This window comes from Phoca vitulina, unplaced genomic scaffold (assembly GCF_004348235.1).
Source record: "Phoca vitulina isolate PV1807 unplaced genomic scaffold, GSC_HSeal_1.0 scaffold36, whole genome shotgun sequence".
Lineage (NCBI taxonomy): Eukaryota > Metazoa > Chordata > Mammalia > Carnivora > Phocidae > Phoca > Phoca vitulina.
The window spans coordinates 16,658,575-16,679,912 of NW_022589739.1; the positions used below are offsets into that span (position 1 = coordinate 16,658,575).

At 35.9% G+C, this 21,338-nt stretch overlaps 1 protein-coding gene across 8 annotated transcripts in view; it reads left to right on the forward strand.

Moving 5' to 3' along the window:
* ACER3 (alkaline ceramidase 3) overlaps window positions 1-21,338 on the forward strand; it is a 148,828-nt gene that overhangs the window by 120,533 nt on the left and 6,957 nt on the right. For all 8 annotated transcript variants that reach the window (XM_032426964.1, XM_032426967.1, XM_032426966.1 and 5 more), the window contains 3 exons: window positions 214-272; window positions 15,233-15,334; window positions 17,846-17,950. In XM_032426964.1, coding sequence (XP_032282855.1) covers window positions 214-272; window positions 15,233-15,334; window positions 17,846-17,950 — 266 coding nt within the window. The remainder of the gene's footprint in view (window positions 1-213; window positions 273-15,232; window positions 15,335-17,845; window positions 17,951-21,338) is intronic.

Genomic DNA, 21,338 nt, shown 5'->3' on the forward strand with positions numbered 1-21,338 from the left:
CATCAAATAAAAAGCTTCTGCACAGTAAAGGCAACAACAAATCTAAAAGGCAGCCTATGGATGGGAGAAGATATTTGCAAAAAGTCTGTTCTTTAAAATGTAACAAAAGATAATCTTTACATTTTATTGAGAGGGCTATTTTTGTAGGTAAAATATACTTCCTTTGCCAAAGAATAATGATTTTACTAACTTCATTTTTCCTTTCTTATTCAGGTCATGTATGGAGTGTTGGTCTTCACATTAGTACTTCGATCTATTTATATTGTTACATGGTAAGTGGTTTGGATCAACAGTATGATTAGATTACATTCAAGCAATAAATCTATAGCCTAAATTGAAATAACACATAAAACCCAACTCTAGCAGTGATATTGATAGAAAACTTTAGGCCAGTATTTATTGTGGTATAAGATAATAAATATTAGTTCTTTAAGCAAGGTGTTAATTGGCATCCTGTAAAAACAAAAGTTCCAACATTAATCTGAGGAAAACTGTATGATGGCCTCCTTTTGAATATTTGTAGTGTACATTAGTATATTGCCTTGAAAAATCCCTACAGTAAAAAATTGTTTTTGTTTCTCAAACTACTTGACTCAGAACCCTTCTTACAATACACTATTTAAGGAAGACAATGTCAGAAAGAATCAGTACTCCAGAGAGATGATTTAGGAAATAGTCATAATCTTTATAGAGTTTATGAAGATTAAATAATAAATATTCATGTGAGTAATTTCCATGGGACCTGGCCATACAGCATGTGCTCAATAAATAAATAATATGATTTATGGGTTTATCCTTTTTTAATTAAGCTTTTTATTTTGAGGTAATTGTAGAAGCACGTGTATTGTAATAATAGAGATCTTCTATACCCTTTACCAATTTTCTCCACTGATAATGTCTTGCAAAACTATAGTACAACATTACAACCAAGATTTGACATTGGCAGAGTCAAGATACAGAACAATTCCATTGGCACAAGCATCCCTGTGTTGTCCTTTTATAGCTGTACCCACTTCTCTCCTACCCCATCCTCTCACCACCTATCCTTAATCCCTGGCATTCACTAATCTGTCCTTCATTTCTATAATTTTTTTATTTCAAAAATATTATATAAATGGAATCATACAGTATATATAATAACCTTTGGGATTGGCCTTTTGCACTCAGCCTAATTTACTGGAGATAAGTTCATGTTGTTGAGTGTGTTGATAGTTCATCCCTTTCTATTGCTGAGTAGTATTCCGTGATATGGATGTACCACAGTTTAACCATTGACCTGTTAAATGACATCTGGATTGTTTGTAGTTTTTGACTATAAAGAATAAAGTTGCTGTGAACACTTGTTTATAGGTTTCTGTGTGAATGTAAATTTTCCTTTCTCTGGAATAAATGCCCAGAGTGAAATTGCTAAGTTGTATCACGGTTATATGTTTAGTTTTTCTCAGAACTGTCATACTGTTTTCCAAGGTGGTTCTACCATTTTACATTTCCACCAGCAGTGTATGAGTAACCCAGTTTCTCTGCATTCTTGTCAACATTTCGTGTTGTCACTATTTATTTTAGCCATTCTTACAGGTATGCACTAATCTCTCACTGTGGTTTTAATTTTCATTTCCCTAATGTCTAAAGATGAACATATTTTCATGTACTTATTTGCCATCTGTATATCCTCTTTGTTGAAATGATTGTTCGTGTCTTTACCCATTTTCTGATGGTATTGTTCCTCTTTTTTTTCAGTTGAGTTTTGAGAGTTCTTTATATATTTTAGATACTAATCCTTCATCAAATATGTAGCTAAAATATTTTCTCTCTCAGACTAAACCTTGTCTTCTCATACTCTTCAGAGTCTTTCATAGAGCAAAAAAGTTTTTAATTTTGATGAAGTCCAATTTATCAGTTTTCATTTTATGGATCATACTTTTGGTGTCACATATAAGGACTCTCTCCCTAACCCTAGATTTTATCCTGTTTGTTTGTTTGTTTGTTTTCTAAAAGTTCTGTATAGTTTTACATTTTACATTTGAGTTCATGATTTATTTTTAATTAATTTTCATATAAGGTATAAGGCTTAGGTCAAGGTCCATTTTTTTTTTTTTACCTATGAATGTCCATCTGCCCCAGGACCACTGGTTGAAAAGGCTATCTGAAATTTCTCCACTGTATTGTTTTTGCTCTTTCCTCAAAAATGATTCATATATATTTGTGTGGATCTATTTCTGGGTGTTTTATTTTGTTACACTGATCTGTGTCTCTGTCCCTCCACCAGTGCTACACTCTTGATTACTGTAACTATATATAAAACAACTCTTCAAATCATGTAGACTAATGATTCCTCTCAGTTCTTTTCACAATTGAAGAAAGGTGTTTAGGTTCATTTGTCTTTCCATATAAATTTTACAATATATATTTAAATATGTGTATATTTAAATTTTTTGTTGGGATTTTGATAGGAATTGTATTAAACCTGCATATCAATTTGCAAAGAATTCACATCTTTACTATGTTGAGTCTTCCAGTCTATAAACACACATGTCTCTCCATTTATTTTGATCATCTTTGATTTTGTTCATTGACATTTTGGAGTTTCCATTTCTTGAGCAATTGTAAATGGTATTTTATTTTTAAATTTGGGTGTCCACATGTTCATTACTATTATATAGAAATACAGTTGGTTTTCTTTATGTTTATCTTGTATTCTGCCACCTTGCTGAACTTAATAGTTTTAGAAGACTTATAGATTCCTTGAGATTTGCTGCAGATAGGGACAGTTTTTACCACCCTTTCTAATGTATGTGCTTTTGATTTCTATTTTTGCCTTATTCTCTCTAGAACTTCCAGGACTATATTGAATAAGAGTGGTGATAGTAGATATCCTTGCCTTGTTTTCAGTTTTAGGGGAAATAATATTAAGTCTTTCACCATTAACTCAAGTGCAGTGTTAGCTGTATGGTTTTTGTAGATGTTCTTCATCAAGTTGAGGAAGTTGTTCAATTTCGTCAGACATTTCAATATCAGTTGATTTGATCGTACGATTTTTTCTGCAGTCTCTGAGTATGGTGTTATTACATTGATTGATTTTCAAATATTGAACCATCTTTGTATTCTGAATGAACCCCACTTAATCATGGTATAAAATTGTTTTTATATGTTGCCAAATGATACTTGTTAATATTTTGTTAAGGATTTTTACATCTATAATCATGAAGGATATTGGTTTATAGTTTTATTTTTTGTTTCACAGTTCTCGAGGCTAGAAGTCAGAAATCAAGGTGTCAGTATGGCCATGATTCCTTTGAAACCTGTAGGGGAATCCATCCTTTACTTCTTAGCTTCTGGTGATTTGCTGGCAATGTTTGGCACTCCTTGACTTTTATCCACATAATTTCTGCCTCTGCCTTTGTTATGCCATGGTGTTGTCCTGTATTTCCGTGTCTTTACATGGTTGTTTTCTTATAAGAACATCAGTCATATTGGTTTAGGAACCCACTCTATTCCAGTATAACCTCATCTTAACTAATTATATCTGCAATGACCCTATTTCCAAATAAGGTCACATTCTGAGGTACTGGGACTTAGGACTTCAACATATCCTTTTTGAGGGGAAAAATTTAACCTACAGCAGTGCACCCTGCACCACTTAAAATATGCATTTTATATGCATTTATAACTACATCAGACAATATTATGGTTTTTGCCCCACCATAAAACATAATTTAGAAACTCAAAGGGAAAGAAAAATATATTATGTTTATTCATATTTTTACTCTTTCCTTTTTCTTCCTCTCTAACATTCTAAGATTCCTTCTCTCCTCATTTCTTTTCTGTTTAGAAAACTTCCTTAGCCATTCTTTTAGGGTAGATCTGTTGGCATTATATCCTCTAGGTTTTTCTTCATGTGAAAATGTATCTTGATTTCTTCTCTGGTTACAGAATTCTAGGTTGACAATTCTCTTTCAGAACTTGAAAAATGTTGTGCAACTTTTCTCTGGCCTTCAGGTTTTCTGATGAGAGATCCTGTCATTCAAATTTTTTATTTCCTGTAGTATAGGAAAGGTGTTGCTTCTCTCTCACTCTTTTCAGGATTTCCCCTTGTCTTTAGTTTTCAAAATTTTGTCTGTGATGTGTCTTCTTGATGTGGATTTCTTTGGGTTAGCTTGTTTGAAGTTAGCTTAGCTTCTTGAATCTGTGGGTTTATAGTGGGTTTTTTTTGTTGTTGGGAGGAGTTTTTTTGGCCAAATTTGAATGTTTTCAGGCATTATTTCAAATACTTTTTCAGCCCTGCCTTCTTTCTTCTCTCCTTCCAGGACACCAATAACATGAATGCTAGATCTTTTGTTATAGTCCCACCTTCTTATGACCTGATGAGGAAGGAAGTCTAGACTCCCCACTCAGTCTTTGCAGCATGGATGGGGGTGAGGCTAGAGTTTTTTCTGGGGTGTTTGGCTATAGAATAGTAGACACTATGTAAATTTTCACTCTTACTAGGCTGCCTCTTTTCTGGTCATTTGGCTAGAGAGAGCAGGCTTTTGTTAGGATTTTTTTTTTTTTTTTTTTTTTTTTTTGTCTGTACCTAGTGGCATTTCTGGGTTGCTAGCATCTTCAGTTCCAACTCTGGGATATATGAGGCAAAAAGAAAACACATGGAACTTATCACTGTAGTGTAACTCAGGTCCCAAAGTCTCTAGCCAGTTGGCCTTCTCCACCTTTCAGAGTCTTCTTATGTTTGTTTTTATGTAATGTTCAGGATTTTTAATTACACCTAGTGGGGAGAACAGGGAAAAGTGTGTCTGTTTCATCTTCCCAGAAACAGAAGTTCCTAATTTATTCTGCTTTTAATCTAGGCACCTTAGGGAAGTGTAAAGAAGCATAAAATACAGTTCTTGCCTAAATCAAGTCCAAAAGATAAGATACCAATGCTTCTAGAAACACAAATGACAGATCTGTAAAAAGTGTGTAACAGTGGAAGTCCTAGGAGATAAAACATCTTTCTTTTATCTGTCTTGCCACAGCTTCTTTTGGTGATCATTTCATTTAATATTGTTCATGTTTACCTATCTGTCTTGTCCATCTAGATTATGTTTCTTGAAGTCTTCGTTATCATGGTAACCTCTGGAACTCAGAATAGTGCTTGTCAGTAAAGATATTTTAAAATCAGATTGAAACTCTAGAACTTGTTTTTTGTTTTTGTTTTATTTTGTTTTTTACTCTAAAAATATATATCTGAAAATTTCTTTTGTAACAAAACATCTAGAAATTGTGGATGAACCACAACAAACATCCTTTTAAATGCATAGCTGAGCTCAAAAAAATGTAAAGAAAATTCTAAAGCATCAAATGCAAAGAAGGAGTTGAAAACTAAACTGACAAATGAGTTCTGAGATCATGAGCAGTTATGAGGCACCTTGTCTTTTAGCATTAGTTTTAGGTAGGAAAAATGACTCCCCTCTGAATTTGTAGTCACTGTTCTGCCTTCCCACAGATTTTGGATTCAAATACACATTACCTTTATTGTTTGGGAAACTTCAAGGTGTAAAATTATCTTAAACTGATCCGGCATTCCTAGAGCTCCAGTATATCTGAGAGAAGCAAAACCAAAGTATCTTTAAAGAAATGTAGTTTCATGTAAGCCCCTTAGGATTTCTGCAGATTGGATGGAGATCAAACAAGTGTGCCAATCAATTCCAAAACCAGAGGAGGAAATAAACTACCATAAGTAAAAGTCAGGAGAAACACAAATCAGTAGAAATAAACCCCCCAAATCAGATGCTGAAATATAAAGTAACTATTTAGGAAATATTTAATGAAATGAAAGAGAAAATGAAAAGGTGACCAAGGAACAGGAGATTATCAAAAGTGAAATTCCAGATTTGAAAAAGAATCAATGAACTTCTAACATTAAAAAATATATATTGAAATAAAAAACTCAGTGGATAAGCTAAAAAGTAGATTAGACACAGATGAAGAGAGAATTAATTAAATTGGAAGGCAAGTCTAAAGAAATAAGCCAGAAAGCATTATAGAGTAATAACACTTCTTATTGCAGTTCCAAGGGAAAGAATAGCAAAAAATTGGGACAGAATAGATACTCAAAGAGATAGTAGGTATAATGTAGATGCTAGAAAGCTAAGAGCTGTATTTCCCTTATTTCTTTTGCCGATAAGTTTCCAGATACATTCAGGTTCTGCCAATCACATGTATTCACATAAGATTGAATTCAGAACCAAGTTAAGTGGGGAAGAGAAATGGTAGTATGTAAGGCATTCGTTTACTAGAATGGATCTAAGGTGTGCATCATGGCTCTGGAAACAAGTGTGATGATAGCTTCCTGATATGAATTATAGCTAAGGTTACAATATGATGCTGGGTGAAACAGTGGTCCAGAGGCCTCCGAATTCTTTGGCTTCCTAAATGTGAAAAAGAAAAAAGTTACTTTGGCAAGATAATTCTATGGTAGGGTTCATGAGTCATTCCTAGAGAGCCTAATCCTTGCTCATTCATCATTTTGGTTGGAATTGAATATTAAATTCTTTTCTGCTCTAAATAGAGATACTATTTGCAGTTGAATGTAGAAAAAGCATACTGAAATTGCTGAAATCCAAAGAGAAAGATCTTACAACATCCAGAGATAAAAGATATATTACTAACAAAGGAATAGTCAGCAACAGACTTATCAACAGCAACAATGGAAGCCAAAACACAGTAGACTATTATCTTCAAAATGCTGAGAGAAATTAACCATCAACTTAGAATTATATACCCAAATATCTTTTAAAAACAGGGACAAGATAAAGACATTTTAAAACAAACTTTAAAAATGGAGAAAGTTTACCAATATACCTCACTAAAAGACTTTCCCTTTAGGAACTACTTTAGCTGGTGGAGAAAAAATGATAAACCTGTGGGATTATCTGAACAAAATATTGTGACTGTTTAATATCCATTTTGATATATTTTTAAATGAAACTGAAGTGGTGGACAAAATAATATGAGATGAAAGAGGATAATCTTAGTTACATAGTTCCTAAGGTCCTTTTTATTTTGGAAGAAGGTACAGACAGTGATTGATTTTAGATTTTACATGTGTGTTTTTGATAACCATGAGAAACAGTAGTTGATTTTGTAGTGACTTTCAAAAACATGAGGGAGTAAATGGAATTATATAAACTGAATCCAGGGGCACCTGGGTGGCTCACTCGTTAAGCAGCTGCCTTCGGCTCAGGTCATGATCCCAGCTTCCTGGGATCGAGCCCCACATCGGGCTCCCTGCTCAGCAGGAAGCCTGCTTCTCCCTCTCCCACTTCCCCTGCTTGTGTTCCCTCTCTCGCTGTGTCTCTCTCTGCCAAATAAATAAATAAAATCTTAAAAAATTAAAAAAAAAATAAAGTGAATCCAAAAGAAATTAAGAAAAGAAGGGTAAAAAGGGAAGCAGAGAGAAGTCAGAACAAATACAAAGCAGAAACTAAAGGGGTAGAAATAATTCAAAATATATCAATAATCACAGTAAATATAAATGGACAAATCTAAGCAATTAAAAAACAAAAACTCTCAAGCAGGGAAAAGAAATCCAGCTATGTGCTATTCATAAAAAGCGTGATTAAAACATAAATACACAGTACATTGCACACCCACCACAAAATATACATAGCTTAAGAGTTGTATCTCTTTTCTCAGCAGGTACCAGTTGTAAATAGGAATGAACTAGGAGCCAAAATGTGAAACCAAAAATGAAGCAGCTATGTGTAGTTAGTAATTTCTAGTTTAAATTGTAAGGGAACATTGTGGCTTCATATGTGTTATTTTATATTGTATTTTTCCCATCACTGATGGTTTGGACTTTAATAAAAGAAATTCCATAGTTTTTAATATCACAAAATGAGAATATTTCAATAGTTATATTCTAGAAAGCAATATACTAATTGAAGTGAATGCTTATATATATTAAGATATAGCCTTAAACCTTTGTCTCCATGCCTAACTGTCAAATGATTAAAACTATTATCGTCAGCATGCTGGACCGAGAGGTAAACACTGAAGTGGTTAGAGCAGGTACTGATGCTCTCAGTGTTCAGCACTATATGTTTATGCTACAAAAGTGCCATACTAGACTCTAGCTAGCTAGTACTGCTGCATTATGTAACTCCAAAGAGGAAGACAGGACTTGATTAACTAAATGCTTGTTTAAGATACTGTTATTATCCTTGGCTTGGATATGTCATGCAGCTTTATGTGGCTATTTTCATTTACTTAGCATTACTTTAATACCTTGAGTGGAGAGCCAGACATTCTCTTCACCTGACTAGCAATGGCCATTTAACTGCAGTAGGAAAAAGCAAAAAAACCATTTTGTATGAAAATTGGTGACAACTGGCACTTAAGATCAGTAGAGTTGTTTATTCTTGGTGCTTAAGATGCTGTCTGCCCAAAGCTCTGAAAGACTTTAAGAAAGAAAGTAATACTTACTATAATACTACTGAGTTTTCGTAGAATTATTACATTTGATAATAAAACCACCTGATTAGTCTCAAAAAATCCACCTAAATACACAGTACTTTTAAAAGAAAAGGGTATAAAAACAATATGTGCCACACAAATACTGACTAAAAGAAAGTTGGACTAGCTATTTTAATAACAAAAAAAAATTAAAGCATTATTTAAAACAAATGTGTTTGCTACATTATTATTAAAATATTTGATTTACCAGGAAAAAAAAGGCAGTTCTAAATCTTTTATGGAAAATTTTAAGCAAAAATTGACAGAATTACAAAGAGAAGTATATCAATGCTCCATCATGCTGAAATATTTTAACACAGTAACCATATGAACAAGGATATAGACAAAATTTGAATAATACAATAACAAGTTGATGTAATATATTTAAGTTAAAGAAGCTTGGTCTTCTCAAGCATGCATGGAGTAGTTATTAAATCTACCAGACACTAGTTTTAAAGCAAGGTTCACCAAACTTTAAAGTATAACATGTTCTCTGACTATAGTACAATTAGTCAAAACAGGATTAGTCAAAATAGCCCATATATTTGGAAACTTAAAACCACACTTGTAAATACAAGTAAGAAAAAAAAAATCACGGTAGAAATAATACTTACAAAGTAATCATAGTGAAAGTACTACAAATCAAGTACTACAAAGTACTGGTTCTTAGAGGGAAATTTATGCCTTAGATGTTTATATTAGAAGTAGAGAAACTGAAGAATAATGAACTAAGCATACAGCTTCAATAATTAGAAAAAGGATCAATAGAATCAATCCACATAGAAATGAAGAATGGGACTACTAAAGGTCAGACATTAATGAAAAGAAAACATATAATATTAAAGATCAACATCTTCAATCTAATTTTGCTCCCTTCTCGAACCCTACTAAAACTCCAACAAAGGAATTTATTTATAAAGCATAAACCCACAAGAAGACTCAATAAAATTTTAAAAGCTGAAAAATAGATGGATTATGGCTAATCCAAGAAAGCCGAATTTTAAACAAAGAACCTCCAGTTTACATCAGAATTTTCTCAAGTATCAAGTATCAAGCATTAACAGCAACAGACAGTTTGGAAAAGCAGATGGAAGTGGGGTTTAACATAAAGAGGACTGGTTAAAAGCCTTAAGAAGCTGTTAAATGCTTACATCCCCTCACCTATTCCATACCACTGAATAACTGCAGGAGCCTGTAGGTTTATTCTCTGGTAAAGGTGAGCAATGTCTCTAGATTGGGCTTTGCCAGACACAACTGAGCATGTGAATACCATGGTGAAATCAGAGAAATTGGATGACCTTATGCATTTTGAATGTTGAATGTAAAAACTTCTAAGCAGAAAATTGAGAGAATCTTCTTTTAGGGAATATGAGAAGCCTAAAAGATCTAACGATACTGATTTGGGGGTTCCCTAACAATTGGCGCAGCAAAATAACCCTGCAATAAAGGTTACTAGTCTAAGGGCCTCAACCACATGCTTAGAGCTTGTGGTCATCTTTTTATTTTCCCATTCTTAAGAATGAGGAAACAGGGGCGCCTGAGTGGCTCAGTCGTTGGGCGTCTGCCTTCAGCTCAGGTCATGATCCCAGGGTCCTGGGATCGAGCCCCGCATCGGGCTCCCTGCTCGGCGGGAAGCCTGCTTCTCCCTCTCCCACTCCCCCTGCTTGTGTTCCATCTCTCACTGTGTCTCTCTGTGTCAAATAAATAAAATCTTTAAAAAAAAAAAAAAAAGAATGAGGAAACAGTGCCAGACATGATGAATGCATCCAGTATGAAAGAGACCAAAACAAATAAGGGGGAAGAAAATCAACTTAGAACAAACAACTTATGCATGAAGAAGAAAACTTCAAAAATAACAAAACAACAAATATCATTAATCCATTCATATTTCTAGAAATATACTATATCTGTGAGTCAAGAGTAGGATGCAGTATAAAAAAAAGAACATTCAGAGAATCTCCACCACCCCCCCCGAAGATACTAAAAATACAGTAAAATGGAAAACTGAAGTGAATGGTTTGAAAGCTACAGTTAAAAGAAGCCACTGGAATTCCTTCTCCAGAACACACATTGTGATTGCATTATGGTCCATCATCCCCCATCCACCAGTAAGAATCTACCACAGGAAAGGCACTAAACCCATGGTGTGGTCTAGAGTAAACAAGATAGCATGAGGCCTCAGGACCCTTGGGCCCACTCATCACCACTGCTGTAGAAACAGTGAAGTGTTTCCTCAAGTCTGTGGCCTTCACAGCAGAAAAGGCAGAAGCACACGCACACACACACACACACCTGGGTGCCATCAGGATGATGAGAAAGAAATGGAGAAGAGACTCAGTATTACTGGGCCAGATACAAGAACCAGCATAAAAAAGGGGAGGGGACAATGCAGATAAAATGGAAGAGAAGGGATCATTACCAAAATTACTTAAGAAAATATCCTGCAATTGAAAGACATGAATTATTACATTGAAACAACCCACTGGCTATTCAACACAATGGGTAGAAATAGACCCATGCCAGTTTCAGAATTCTTGACAAGGTAGATTCCACAAGTTTGTAGACTTAGAAGGCAGAAATACATACAAAGGATCAGGAATCAGAATGGTTTGCGACTTATCAAAACAAAACTGGCAGCTAGAATTCTAACTTAGAATCCTGCAGCCAACCAAACTATCAACTCATATATTTGAGTTCTCAAAAAAAGTTATAGTCCATAAACTATTACTCAGAAACCTACTGAAGGATGTATAATGAGAGAGTAAACCAAAAAGGAGGAAGACATGAGATACAAGACATAGGAAATCTAACATTGAGAGAGGTAAAGGCAATTCTCAGGGTGAAGAGGTAGGGAAAGAATTTCTCAGATGATAACTATACACTAGTCAGGAAGGTAGTCCAGAATGAAGCAGTGTGACTCCAGACCCAGATATGTTGAGGGCCTTCTGTATTACACATTCTCATACCTGTTAATAATGGGTAGTCTGTCCCCAGAATCTTATCTACTTAGCTTGTAGGGACCATGTGCTGATGAAATTCTTGCTCTCTCCTCTGTACCCTGCTGCCTGGATAACCAAAGACATTCATTTCACCCCACAGAAGAATTTTGCTTTGAACTACTGCTGAGAGCTGAAGATTGGCCCTGGTAAGTAAGCTTAGATGCAGAAAATAGAGAGTACCCTACTCCCATTGATCATATTCTGTTACATCTCAGCACCTGGCCCACACTGCAGCCCTGCCAGATGCCTTCACTGTGTTGAGCCCTGTGTTTCCTGGGACTCATTCTTGCCTCCCCTAAATGGGATTATGATAAACTCTGAAAAGCTGAAGACAGACTGTGATTCTCTTAACCTAATCTTCTCTGAGAACCTTTCTCAAACAGTGGCAATAATGCTTTTTCCATGCACAGCCAGGTTTGTGCTTTCCTGGTGGTTTTTAAACTACCCTTTTTCATTCATTTATATACAAATACTTACAGTTAAAAATAAGAAAATATTTGAGAAAATCTATTCTTGTCGTTCACCATACTTAAAAAAAAAGTACATGAAGATAGCAGTAGATTTAGAAAGAGCATTCTATAAAATTCAACAGCTATTTACAAACTAAAAACAAAATAAAACCCTTTACAAATTAGTAATAGACAGGAACTTTCTTAACTTGTGAACTCTACAGCATCTAATACATGTAGTAATGAAATGTTTAAAAAAAAGTTATCTTTAAAATGATGAATAAAACAAGAATATCTATTATCACCACTTCTATTCATCATTACACTGGTTGAAGGCTTGTCCAATATAGTATTTGCAAATTGCATGATCATGTACAGAAAATGTCATAGGACATGTACCAAAAAACTACTAGAAGTAGTTAGTTGGAATTCAGCAAGGTCATGAAATTCAAATGAATATTCAAAAATCATATTTCTATATACTAGCAGCAAACAATTGAAAAGTGAAATTTCAAAAATACAATTTCCAGTAGCACCAAAAAACATCAGATGTTTAAGGATTAAATTTAGCAACTGTATGTAGGACCTGCATATGGGAAACTACAATGAACAGTTTTTTGCTGAGAGAAATTAAAGAAGACCTAAATAAATGGATAGATAGACCATTTTCATGGATTAGAAAACTCAATATTGTTAAGATGTCAGTTCTCCCCAACTGATCTATAAGTTTAATGCAATCATAATCAAAATCTCTGTGGGCTTTTTGGTAAAAATTAAGAAACTGATTCTGAAATTTATATGGGAATGCAAAGGATCTAGAAGAACTAAAACAATTTTAAAAAAGAATGACACAGGTGCCTGGGTGGCTCTGTCAGTTAGGCGTCTGCCTTCGGCTCAGGTCATGATCCAGGGGTCCTGGAATCGAGCCCCGCATTGGGCTCCCTGCTCAGTGGGGTGCCTGCTTCTCCCTCTCCTTCCCCCTGCCCCCCCATGCTCCCACGTGTGCTCTCAAATGCATAAATAAAATCTTAAAAAAAAAAAAGAATGACAAAGAGGACTTACACTCCTTGATTTACTCTGTGCTGCACTAATCAAGACAATGTGGTATTGTCTTGATTGAATGAATTGAATTGAATGATTGAATGAATTGAAGAATGAAATATAGATCAATAAAACATCCAAAAGTAGACCATTCATCCATACTGACCTGATGTTAAGTAAACATTCAAAGGTAATTCTGTGGGGGAAAGGATAATCTTTTCAATAAATTGTGCTGAAACAACTGGATATTCTTATTTTAAAAATGAACTTAAACTCATGCCATTATAAAAGTTAATGCCATTACAAAAATTACTAGAATTGAATCATTTCCTTAAATGTAAAAGCTAAAATTATAAAACTTCTAGAAGGACGTATAGAAGTCTCTGCAGCCTTTGGTTAGGCGAAGTTATTAAATAGGATACAAAAAACACAACTATAATGAAAAAAATGGATAAATTGAACTTTATCAAAATAACAAATTTTTTTCTTCAAAAGACGTTGTTAAAGTGAAAGGCAAGGGGCGCTGGGTGGCTCAGTCAGTTAAGCGTCTGCCTTCAGCTCAGGTCATGATCTCAGGGTCCTGGGATCGAACCCCACGTTGGGCTCCCTGCTCAGTGGGGAGCCTGCTGCTCCCCCTGCTTGTGCTCACTCTTTCTTTCTCTCTCTGTCAAATAAATAAAATAAAATCTTTAAAAAAAAAAAAGTGAAAGGCAAATCACAGATTTGGAGAAAATACAAAATATATATCCAACAAAGGACTTAATGTTTAGACTATATAAAGAACTCTTACAACTCAATAAGAAGGCAAATAATTTTTTTAAACATGCGAAGATTCAACAAACTATCAAAGAAGATACATGGATGGCAAATAGCACATGAGAAGATGTTCCACAACAGTCATTAGGGAAATGCAAATCAAAACAACAGTGAGATACCGCTGACACCTACAACGTACAACTAAAATAAAAAAAAAAAAATACCCGTGTTACACCAAGTGTCGGTGAGGATACAGAACAATACTCATGCACTGCTGGTGGGAGTGTAAAAGGATCCCGTCACTTAGGAAGGCAGTTTAACAGTGCCTTAAGAAGTTTAACATTCACCTGCCGTTCACCTGCCGTACAATACAGCTATTCCTCTCCTAGCTTTTTACCCAATAGAAATGAAAGCATGCGTTCATACAAAAACTTACTTATCAGTGTTCATAGCTGTTTTATTTGTTATAGAAAAAAATGGAAACAACATAAATGTCCACCAACATTTGGACAGATAAACAAGTTGTGGTATATCCATACAATGGAATACTACTCAGCAATTAAAGGAAATGAAGTATTGATACACATAACAACATGGATGAATTTTAAAATAACTGTGCCAAGTGAAAGAAGCCATACAGTGAAGAGGATATACTGTGTTATTCCATTTATATAACATTCTAAAAAATGCAAACTAGCTTTTTGGATGCTTTGGAGATGATGGATATGTTTATTATCTTGATTGTAGTGTTTCATGGATATATACAAATGTACCGATCAAATGTACACTTGAAATATATTCAGTTAAATGTAAGTCAGTGATACATCATTGAAGCTATAAAAATATATAAGCTACTGTTCTTATTTTGGGTAACTCACTAAGCTTCAGTTTTCTTATCAGTGAAGTGCAAAGACTAATACCTGCCTTATAGGGTTTATTTGAAGATTTTATTCATTTGCTTGTGTATGCAGTTGACTGTGGTGCCTGCCTGACCCAGAGCAGGTGACTCAATGTTAATTCTGTTCCAGCACCCCCCTGCCTCTTCCAGGGGACTGATAAAGTTATTGGGGGCCTTCAGTTTACTTTCTTGAAACACTTAGCAGTCTTAATGGCATATTCTTTCTCATTTTTTTAATGGCTAAATGTAATAGGCAAATGTATTAGAGAATTTAATAGATAAGTTTGCTTTTAATACTAATGAAAACCAGGCACCTGGGTGGCTCAGTCATTAAGCGTCTGCCTTCAGCTCAGGTCATGATCCCAGGGTCCTGGGATCGAGCCCCACATCGGGCTCCCTGCTCAGCCAGGAGCCTGCTTCTCCCTCTCCGCTTCCCCTGCTTGTGTTCCCTCTCTCACTGTGTCTCTGTCAAATAAATAAATAAAATCTTTATTTTATACTAACGAAAACCTTTCCTTCTCATGAAAGCAGTAGCTTCAAGCTCTGATCGTCACATGACTTAACAAAATTTCAGTTTGCTTTCTTTTTTTTCCCCACAGGGTTTATCCATGGCTCAGAGGACTGGGTTATACATCCTTGGGTATATTTTTAATGGGATTTCTATTATGGAACATAGATAACATCTTTTGTGATTCACTGAGGTAAGATATATTTTCAATCTTTAAGAAATATTTTTGGAAGCAATCTATTAAGCAGAAAATTTCATAGGCATATAGAATTATTAGTGCTATGAAGTGAATTTTTCCCATTGTTGAAGTTAAATTCTGAGAATACTTGCTTAATTAACCTAAAAATTTGGACCTAAGACTATTACATAATATCTGTAGGAATTTTTGTGTGTATGCATCACAGAATTACAGAGTTGATTAGATGTTAATTAGGCCTCTGAAATCTGCCTAATCTCCTGTGTTGAAAAAATACTAATTTGTAAGAAGCATATAAGATACATGCATATAATTTTGTACTTTAATATACTTAATGTTATTTTCTAAGAAAGGCAAGTGTTCCTTTTACCATCTTGTCAGCAATTTTGTATTGACTAGAGTTTGAATTTTGGGTCTGTGGACCTTAGTCTGTCACTAAGATAAATATCTTTCTGGGCCTCAATTTACATAAAATGAACATGTTGAAGAGGTTAAACTAGTGGGTCCTTCCAACTCAAAATTCTGTGCCCTAAAGTTTTGCATAAACACATATATTGAAAAGCACCAGAGAGAGGCAATCAGCAAAATTCAGATTGTGGGAAATCTACAAGATAAATGGCAGAGGGGGTAAAAAAGGGAAGAGGAACGTAGAGATTAAAAGAGACTTAAGGGGCGCCTGGGTGGCTCATTCGGTTAAGTGTCCGACTCTTGATTTTGGCTCAGATCGTGATCGTGGGCTGGTGAGACGGAGCCTGTGTGTCAGCCTCTGCGCTCAGCCAAGAGTCTACTTGGGAGTCTCTCTGTCCCTCTGCCCCTCCCTCTATGGGCGCACTCTCTCTCTCTCTCTCAGGAAGGAAGGAAGGAAGAAAGAAAGAAGGAAAGAGAAAGAAAGAGGAAATAAAATACCTAAAAATAAATAAGAGACTTAAGAGATATACTGTATCAACCAAATGCAGAGTGTTCATTTTTTTTAAATTTTGATTCAAGCAAACAAACTGCAAAACAAAATTTTAAACTTATGAGAATTGGAACTTTAATCAGTAATTGAATATTTTGTGATATTAAGGGATTATTGTTAATATTTTATATGTGAAAATGGTATTATTATGTTTTAAAGAGGTTTTTTTTAAGATTTATTTATTTACTTATTAGAGCAAGCACGAGAGGGAGAGGGAGAGAGAATCGCAAGCAGACTCCATGCTGAGTGTGAAGCCCTACTTGGGGCTTGATCTCATGACCTTGAGATCGTGACCCCAAGATCACAACCTGAGTGGAAACCAAGAGTCAGTCACTCAACTGACTGCACCACCCAGGCACACCTTTAAAGAGGTTTTAATCTTTTAGAGACACATACTGAAGTATTTAAAGTTAAAATGATACAATATCTGGGATTTGCTTCAAAATATGGAGGGGGAGAAGTAGATGAGAGTCTAGATGGTTGGCTGTAAGTTATAATTGTTGAAGCTGGATAATGGGTACGTTATAATTTTGCCCACTTTTGCACATGTTTGAAGTTTTCCAAAATAAAAAATTCAATAAGTAAATATATATATTTTAAATGTACACAAACAAACAAGTAATATACCTTGCTTAGAAAACTAAGTTCTGAATGAGTGGTTCTGAATCCATATTACCCAGCAGAAGCCCCATTAGAGCGTTTACACTGCTGAGATAAGTCATCCTCCTCTGGGTAAGAGCCACTAAGAAATAAAGTAGGTTCTTAGAGATGGTAATTGTCTCAAAAACTCATGGGATATCTAGAGAAATAGTTTTACATTGATTTTTTCCCCTTCTAATAAATGAGAATATTACTATGGTACACACTTAATCGAAAGATGTAGAATTTGAGACTCAGCTGCGCCTTGGCTGAGTGACTTGGGCAACTCGGTCTCTGAATTTTAGGTTGCTCATCTGTAAAGCAAAGCTAATAATAGCCACCTCAAAGACTCACTATGAAGTGAAATAGTATTTACAAAAGTACTTTATAGACTGTATGGTGCTCATCAAGATGATGATTGTGTGTAGGGCAAGGAAAAGCATGTATCTGGTTTCTTGAGTGAATAGCTAAGTAGACCAATGTTTCCCAAATTGTGTTCCAGGAAACACTTGTTCCATAAAGTGTTAGTAAGATATTACTTGAAGAAAGGGTTCTGTCCATTAGTACATTACCTTAAAAAAAATGAAAATAACTCTTGTATAGTTCTGATAGGACTTCTCAAAGCCTTCTTTCTATTAATAGACATTGCAGTTTCCAAGAGAGCAATAAACTATGTACTATTTTCTATGTTTTCTTTGAACACAGAATCATTTCTTCATGGAACTTCTGCTAGGAACACTATTCCTCAAAATATACTTTGGAAGACAATATGCAGACTACAGCAGACTTAAGGAAATTAAATAATTGCCCTATCTGAGAATAACATTTCAAATTGCTCAAAGGCTGTCAGCATTAGTTGTTAATATTAAAAAAATAATAATACGGTGATTTCTTTCCCCCTCTTTACACAGGAACTTTCGAAAGAAGGTGCCACCTATCATAGGTGTTACCACACAGTTTCATGCATGGTGGCATATTTTAACTGGCCTTGGTTCTTATCTTCACATCCTTTTCAGGTAGGAAAGAGAGAGTTTTTTTAGCATAGTATTGAAGTATTTTTTTTCCTTTACCCTTCAAATAGGATGTTGTAAATATAAAATGTCAGAGACAAAAATCAGGGACTTATGTTCTAGCTTTGCCTCTGCCCCTGGGTGACCTTAAGCAAGTCCCTTCCCCTCTCTGAAGCTTAGTTTTCTCATCCTTTTCTTTTTTTAAGGTTTTATTTATTTGTCAGAGAGAGACTGAGCAAGCAGTGGGAGCGGCAGGCAAAGGGAGAGGAAGAAGTAGGCTCCCCACTGAGCAGGGAGCCCGATGCAGGACTAGATCCCAGGACCCTGGGATCATGACCTGAGCCGAAGGCAGACCGACTGAGCCACCCAGGTGTCCCTAGTTTTCTCATCCTTAAAGTGAGATAGTTGTACTAACTGACCTCTGACACATGACCTACATTTTAAGTAATCATTCATCTCCTTTTTAGAGCAAGTAGAATGTAAACATTTCCATTTCTTTATCAAAATATTTTGTTGTTGTTTGTCAACATATCTTTGTTTATAGAGAACAAATTTAGAGGGGAAAAAGCAGCCAGATCCCCTAAGTAGCAGACTGGGAAAGCATGTATATCAGAAGTTCCCAGCTTAATTTGTTCCTTCCCTGAGATAAGTTGGTTGCCAGTTTTCTTCCCTTGCTCAAGAGTCTGTTGGAGGTTAATCATTTACAACCAAAATGAAACTAGAATTCTCTCTGATCACACTATTCAAATAATGCCTCCATATCATTCTCCACTTACCAGGCTTTATTGTTTGCCCCCACCAGCTAGACTTAAAGTTCCTTGAGATAAGGGACTTTATCTTATTCACTGCTACCCTCTCAAATGCTTAGAACAATAGCTATCAGATAGTAAGCACTCAGTATATATTATTAAATGATTTAATGAATGAATGTGTACCTATTGATCTCTTTTTTTTTTTTAAAGATTTTATTTATTTTTTTGACAGAGAGAGACATAGCGAGAGCAGGAACACAAGCAGGGGGAGTGGGAGAGGGAGAAGCAGGCTTCCCGCAGAGCAGGGAGCCCGATGTGGGGCTCGATCCCAGGACCCTGGGATCATGACCTGAGCCGAAGGCAGACGCTTAACAACTGAGCCACCCAGGTGCCCCGATCTCTTTTTTTTTTTTTCCTAAAGATTTTATTTATTTATTTGAGAGAGAGAATGAGAGAGAGAGAGCATGAGAGGGGGGAGGGTCAGAGGGAGAAGCAGACTCCCTGCCGAGCAGGGAGCCCAGTGCGGGACTCGATCCTGGGACTCCAGGATCATGACCTGAGCTGAAGGCAGTCGCTTAACCAACTGAGCCACCCAGGCGCCCATATTGATCTCTTTACTAGGGGGTCAGAATATGTTTAATCTCAAATTCTTCTCAAGAGTTGAGAGAGCTGAAAAATTTTAGAAAGGGGAAGAAAATTTTCTTTTGAACCAATGTGAAAATTTACTCAACTGAAATTTGTAGAATACTTCCTCAAAATAACATTTGCATCTCAACTCTCTGGAGATCAATTTATTTAGGGAATGTGAATTATCTAAAATATAACTACCTGAGGATTATAGAAAAAGAACTTCTGGGCAGCTAAATAAGAATCATTGAATTCATGCTCTGAAGAGCTCAAGGTTATTAGTCATGGAAGAGCTCTTAAACTCTGACTGTGAGTATATTTATTTTACTTTTTGCAACCTGTTACTACATTGATTATTTGGATTCTCAGCCCATAGCACATTAGAAATAGCCAATTTAAAAGGGAAGGGATAGGAAATGTTTGAGGAAATTGAAAAATGATAGAAGAGGAGAAATAATAACTATAAAATGAGCCTGAGAATTATAAACTTAGCACCTTAACACTGCCCAAGAAGTCCTGAGGACATTACTGCAGTGTAATACAATACAGTCGTAAAGTTCTATAATAAATAAGAAGTGAAAGTATACTCATCATATGCTATTTTTTAAACGTTAGGGTTCCCACTTTCCCCTTCCCTTTTTCACCTTCCCCTTTCCGTTTCCCTTTCCCTTTCACCTTCTCTCCTCCTGGTATGGAAACCCTTCAGGGAGGCGGGGTACTGAGCGGGGAGAAGTGCTGTGCCGTGGTGGCCGCTTTCAGTGTGTGAGGAATGAGGAAAGGAGGTCAGATCCGGTGGTGATGGGGAAGTGGCTGCTGTGCAGTTCAGGGAAGCAGAGTGAGGAGGGGAAGGGATATGGCAGGGTGGGTGGAGGAGGTGGCTGGAGTTAGGAAATGGGTTACACTGAACAAGTAAATTCATTGATTAAACAATAAGTAAATGTATTGGAGATTACAAAAGCCCGATTTCTCCACTGTCTCAGAAGGGATTTACAAATATGGAAAGAGGGAAAGCTAGATGGAATCTTGAGGGGGTTAGATTAGAATTTAAATTATTAGGGGCGCCTGGGTGGCTCAGTCGGTTAAGCGTCGGACTTAAGCTCAGGTCATGATCTCAGGGTCCTGGGATTGAGCTGCGCATCAAGCTCTGCTTAGTGGGGAGTCTGCTTCTCCCTCTGCCTGCTGCTCCCTCCCCTGCTTGTGCTCTCTCGCTCTCTCAAATAAATAAATAAAAATCTTAAAAAATAGTATTAGTATGAACTCATGAGTGTGTGACATCAACATAAATGTACACATAGATATGGAAAAAGTTAGATGTATGTGTGTTGTATAAGTTATAAATATATATGTATACATGTGCTTACACATACATGTATTGCTTAGCTCTGTGAACCCCTGTGAAGGCTGAAAGGCAAGCTTTGGCCTTCTAAACCTGAGATAGTGTGAATATCAAAATTAAATAGCAAGAATTTCAAGTTATAACCCTTTGAATAAAATGACAATCTATGAGTGCATACTAATACAAATAAATGAGAAGGGAAGCTCTTCCTTACAAAAGAATGCCCCATAACAAATGTAGAAGAGGGCGCCTGGGTGGGTCAGTCTTTAAGCGTCTGCCTTCGGCTCAGGTCATAATCCCGGGGTCCTGGGATCCAGCCCTGCATCAGGCTCCCTGCTCAGCGGGAAGCCTGATTCTCCCTCTACCACTCCCCCTGCTTGTGTTCTCTCTCTTGCTGTCTCTCTCTCTCTGTCAGATAAATAAGTAAAATCTTTAAAAAAAAAAAAAATGTAGAAGAAACAGTGGTCACAAATGATCACCATTTGGCAACCATCTTAGAATAGTTGATGTGTATTATTTATCAATGGATGCTCTGGCTGATAGATGGAAGTATGATGAGGAACACATATTGGTGTAATTTAGAATATCTCCACATGAAATACTAATACAAAGGGGGAAATGGTGACTTTACAGTGAAGAAAACTGGCAGCAACCAACTTGACCATGCATTTAAGGTTAA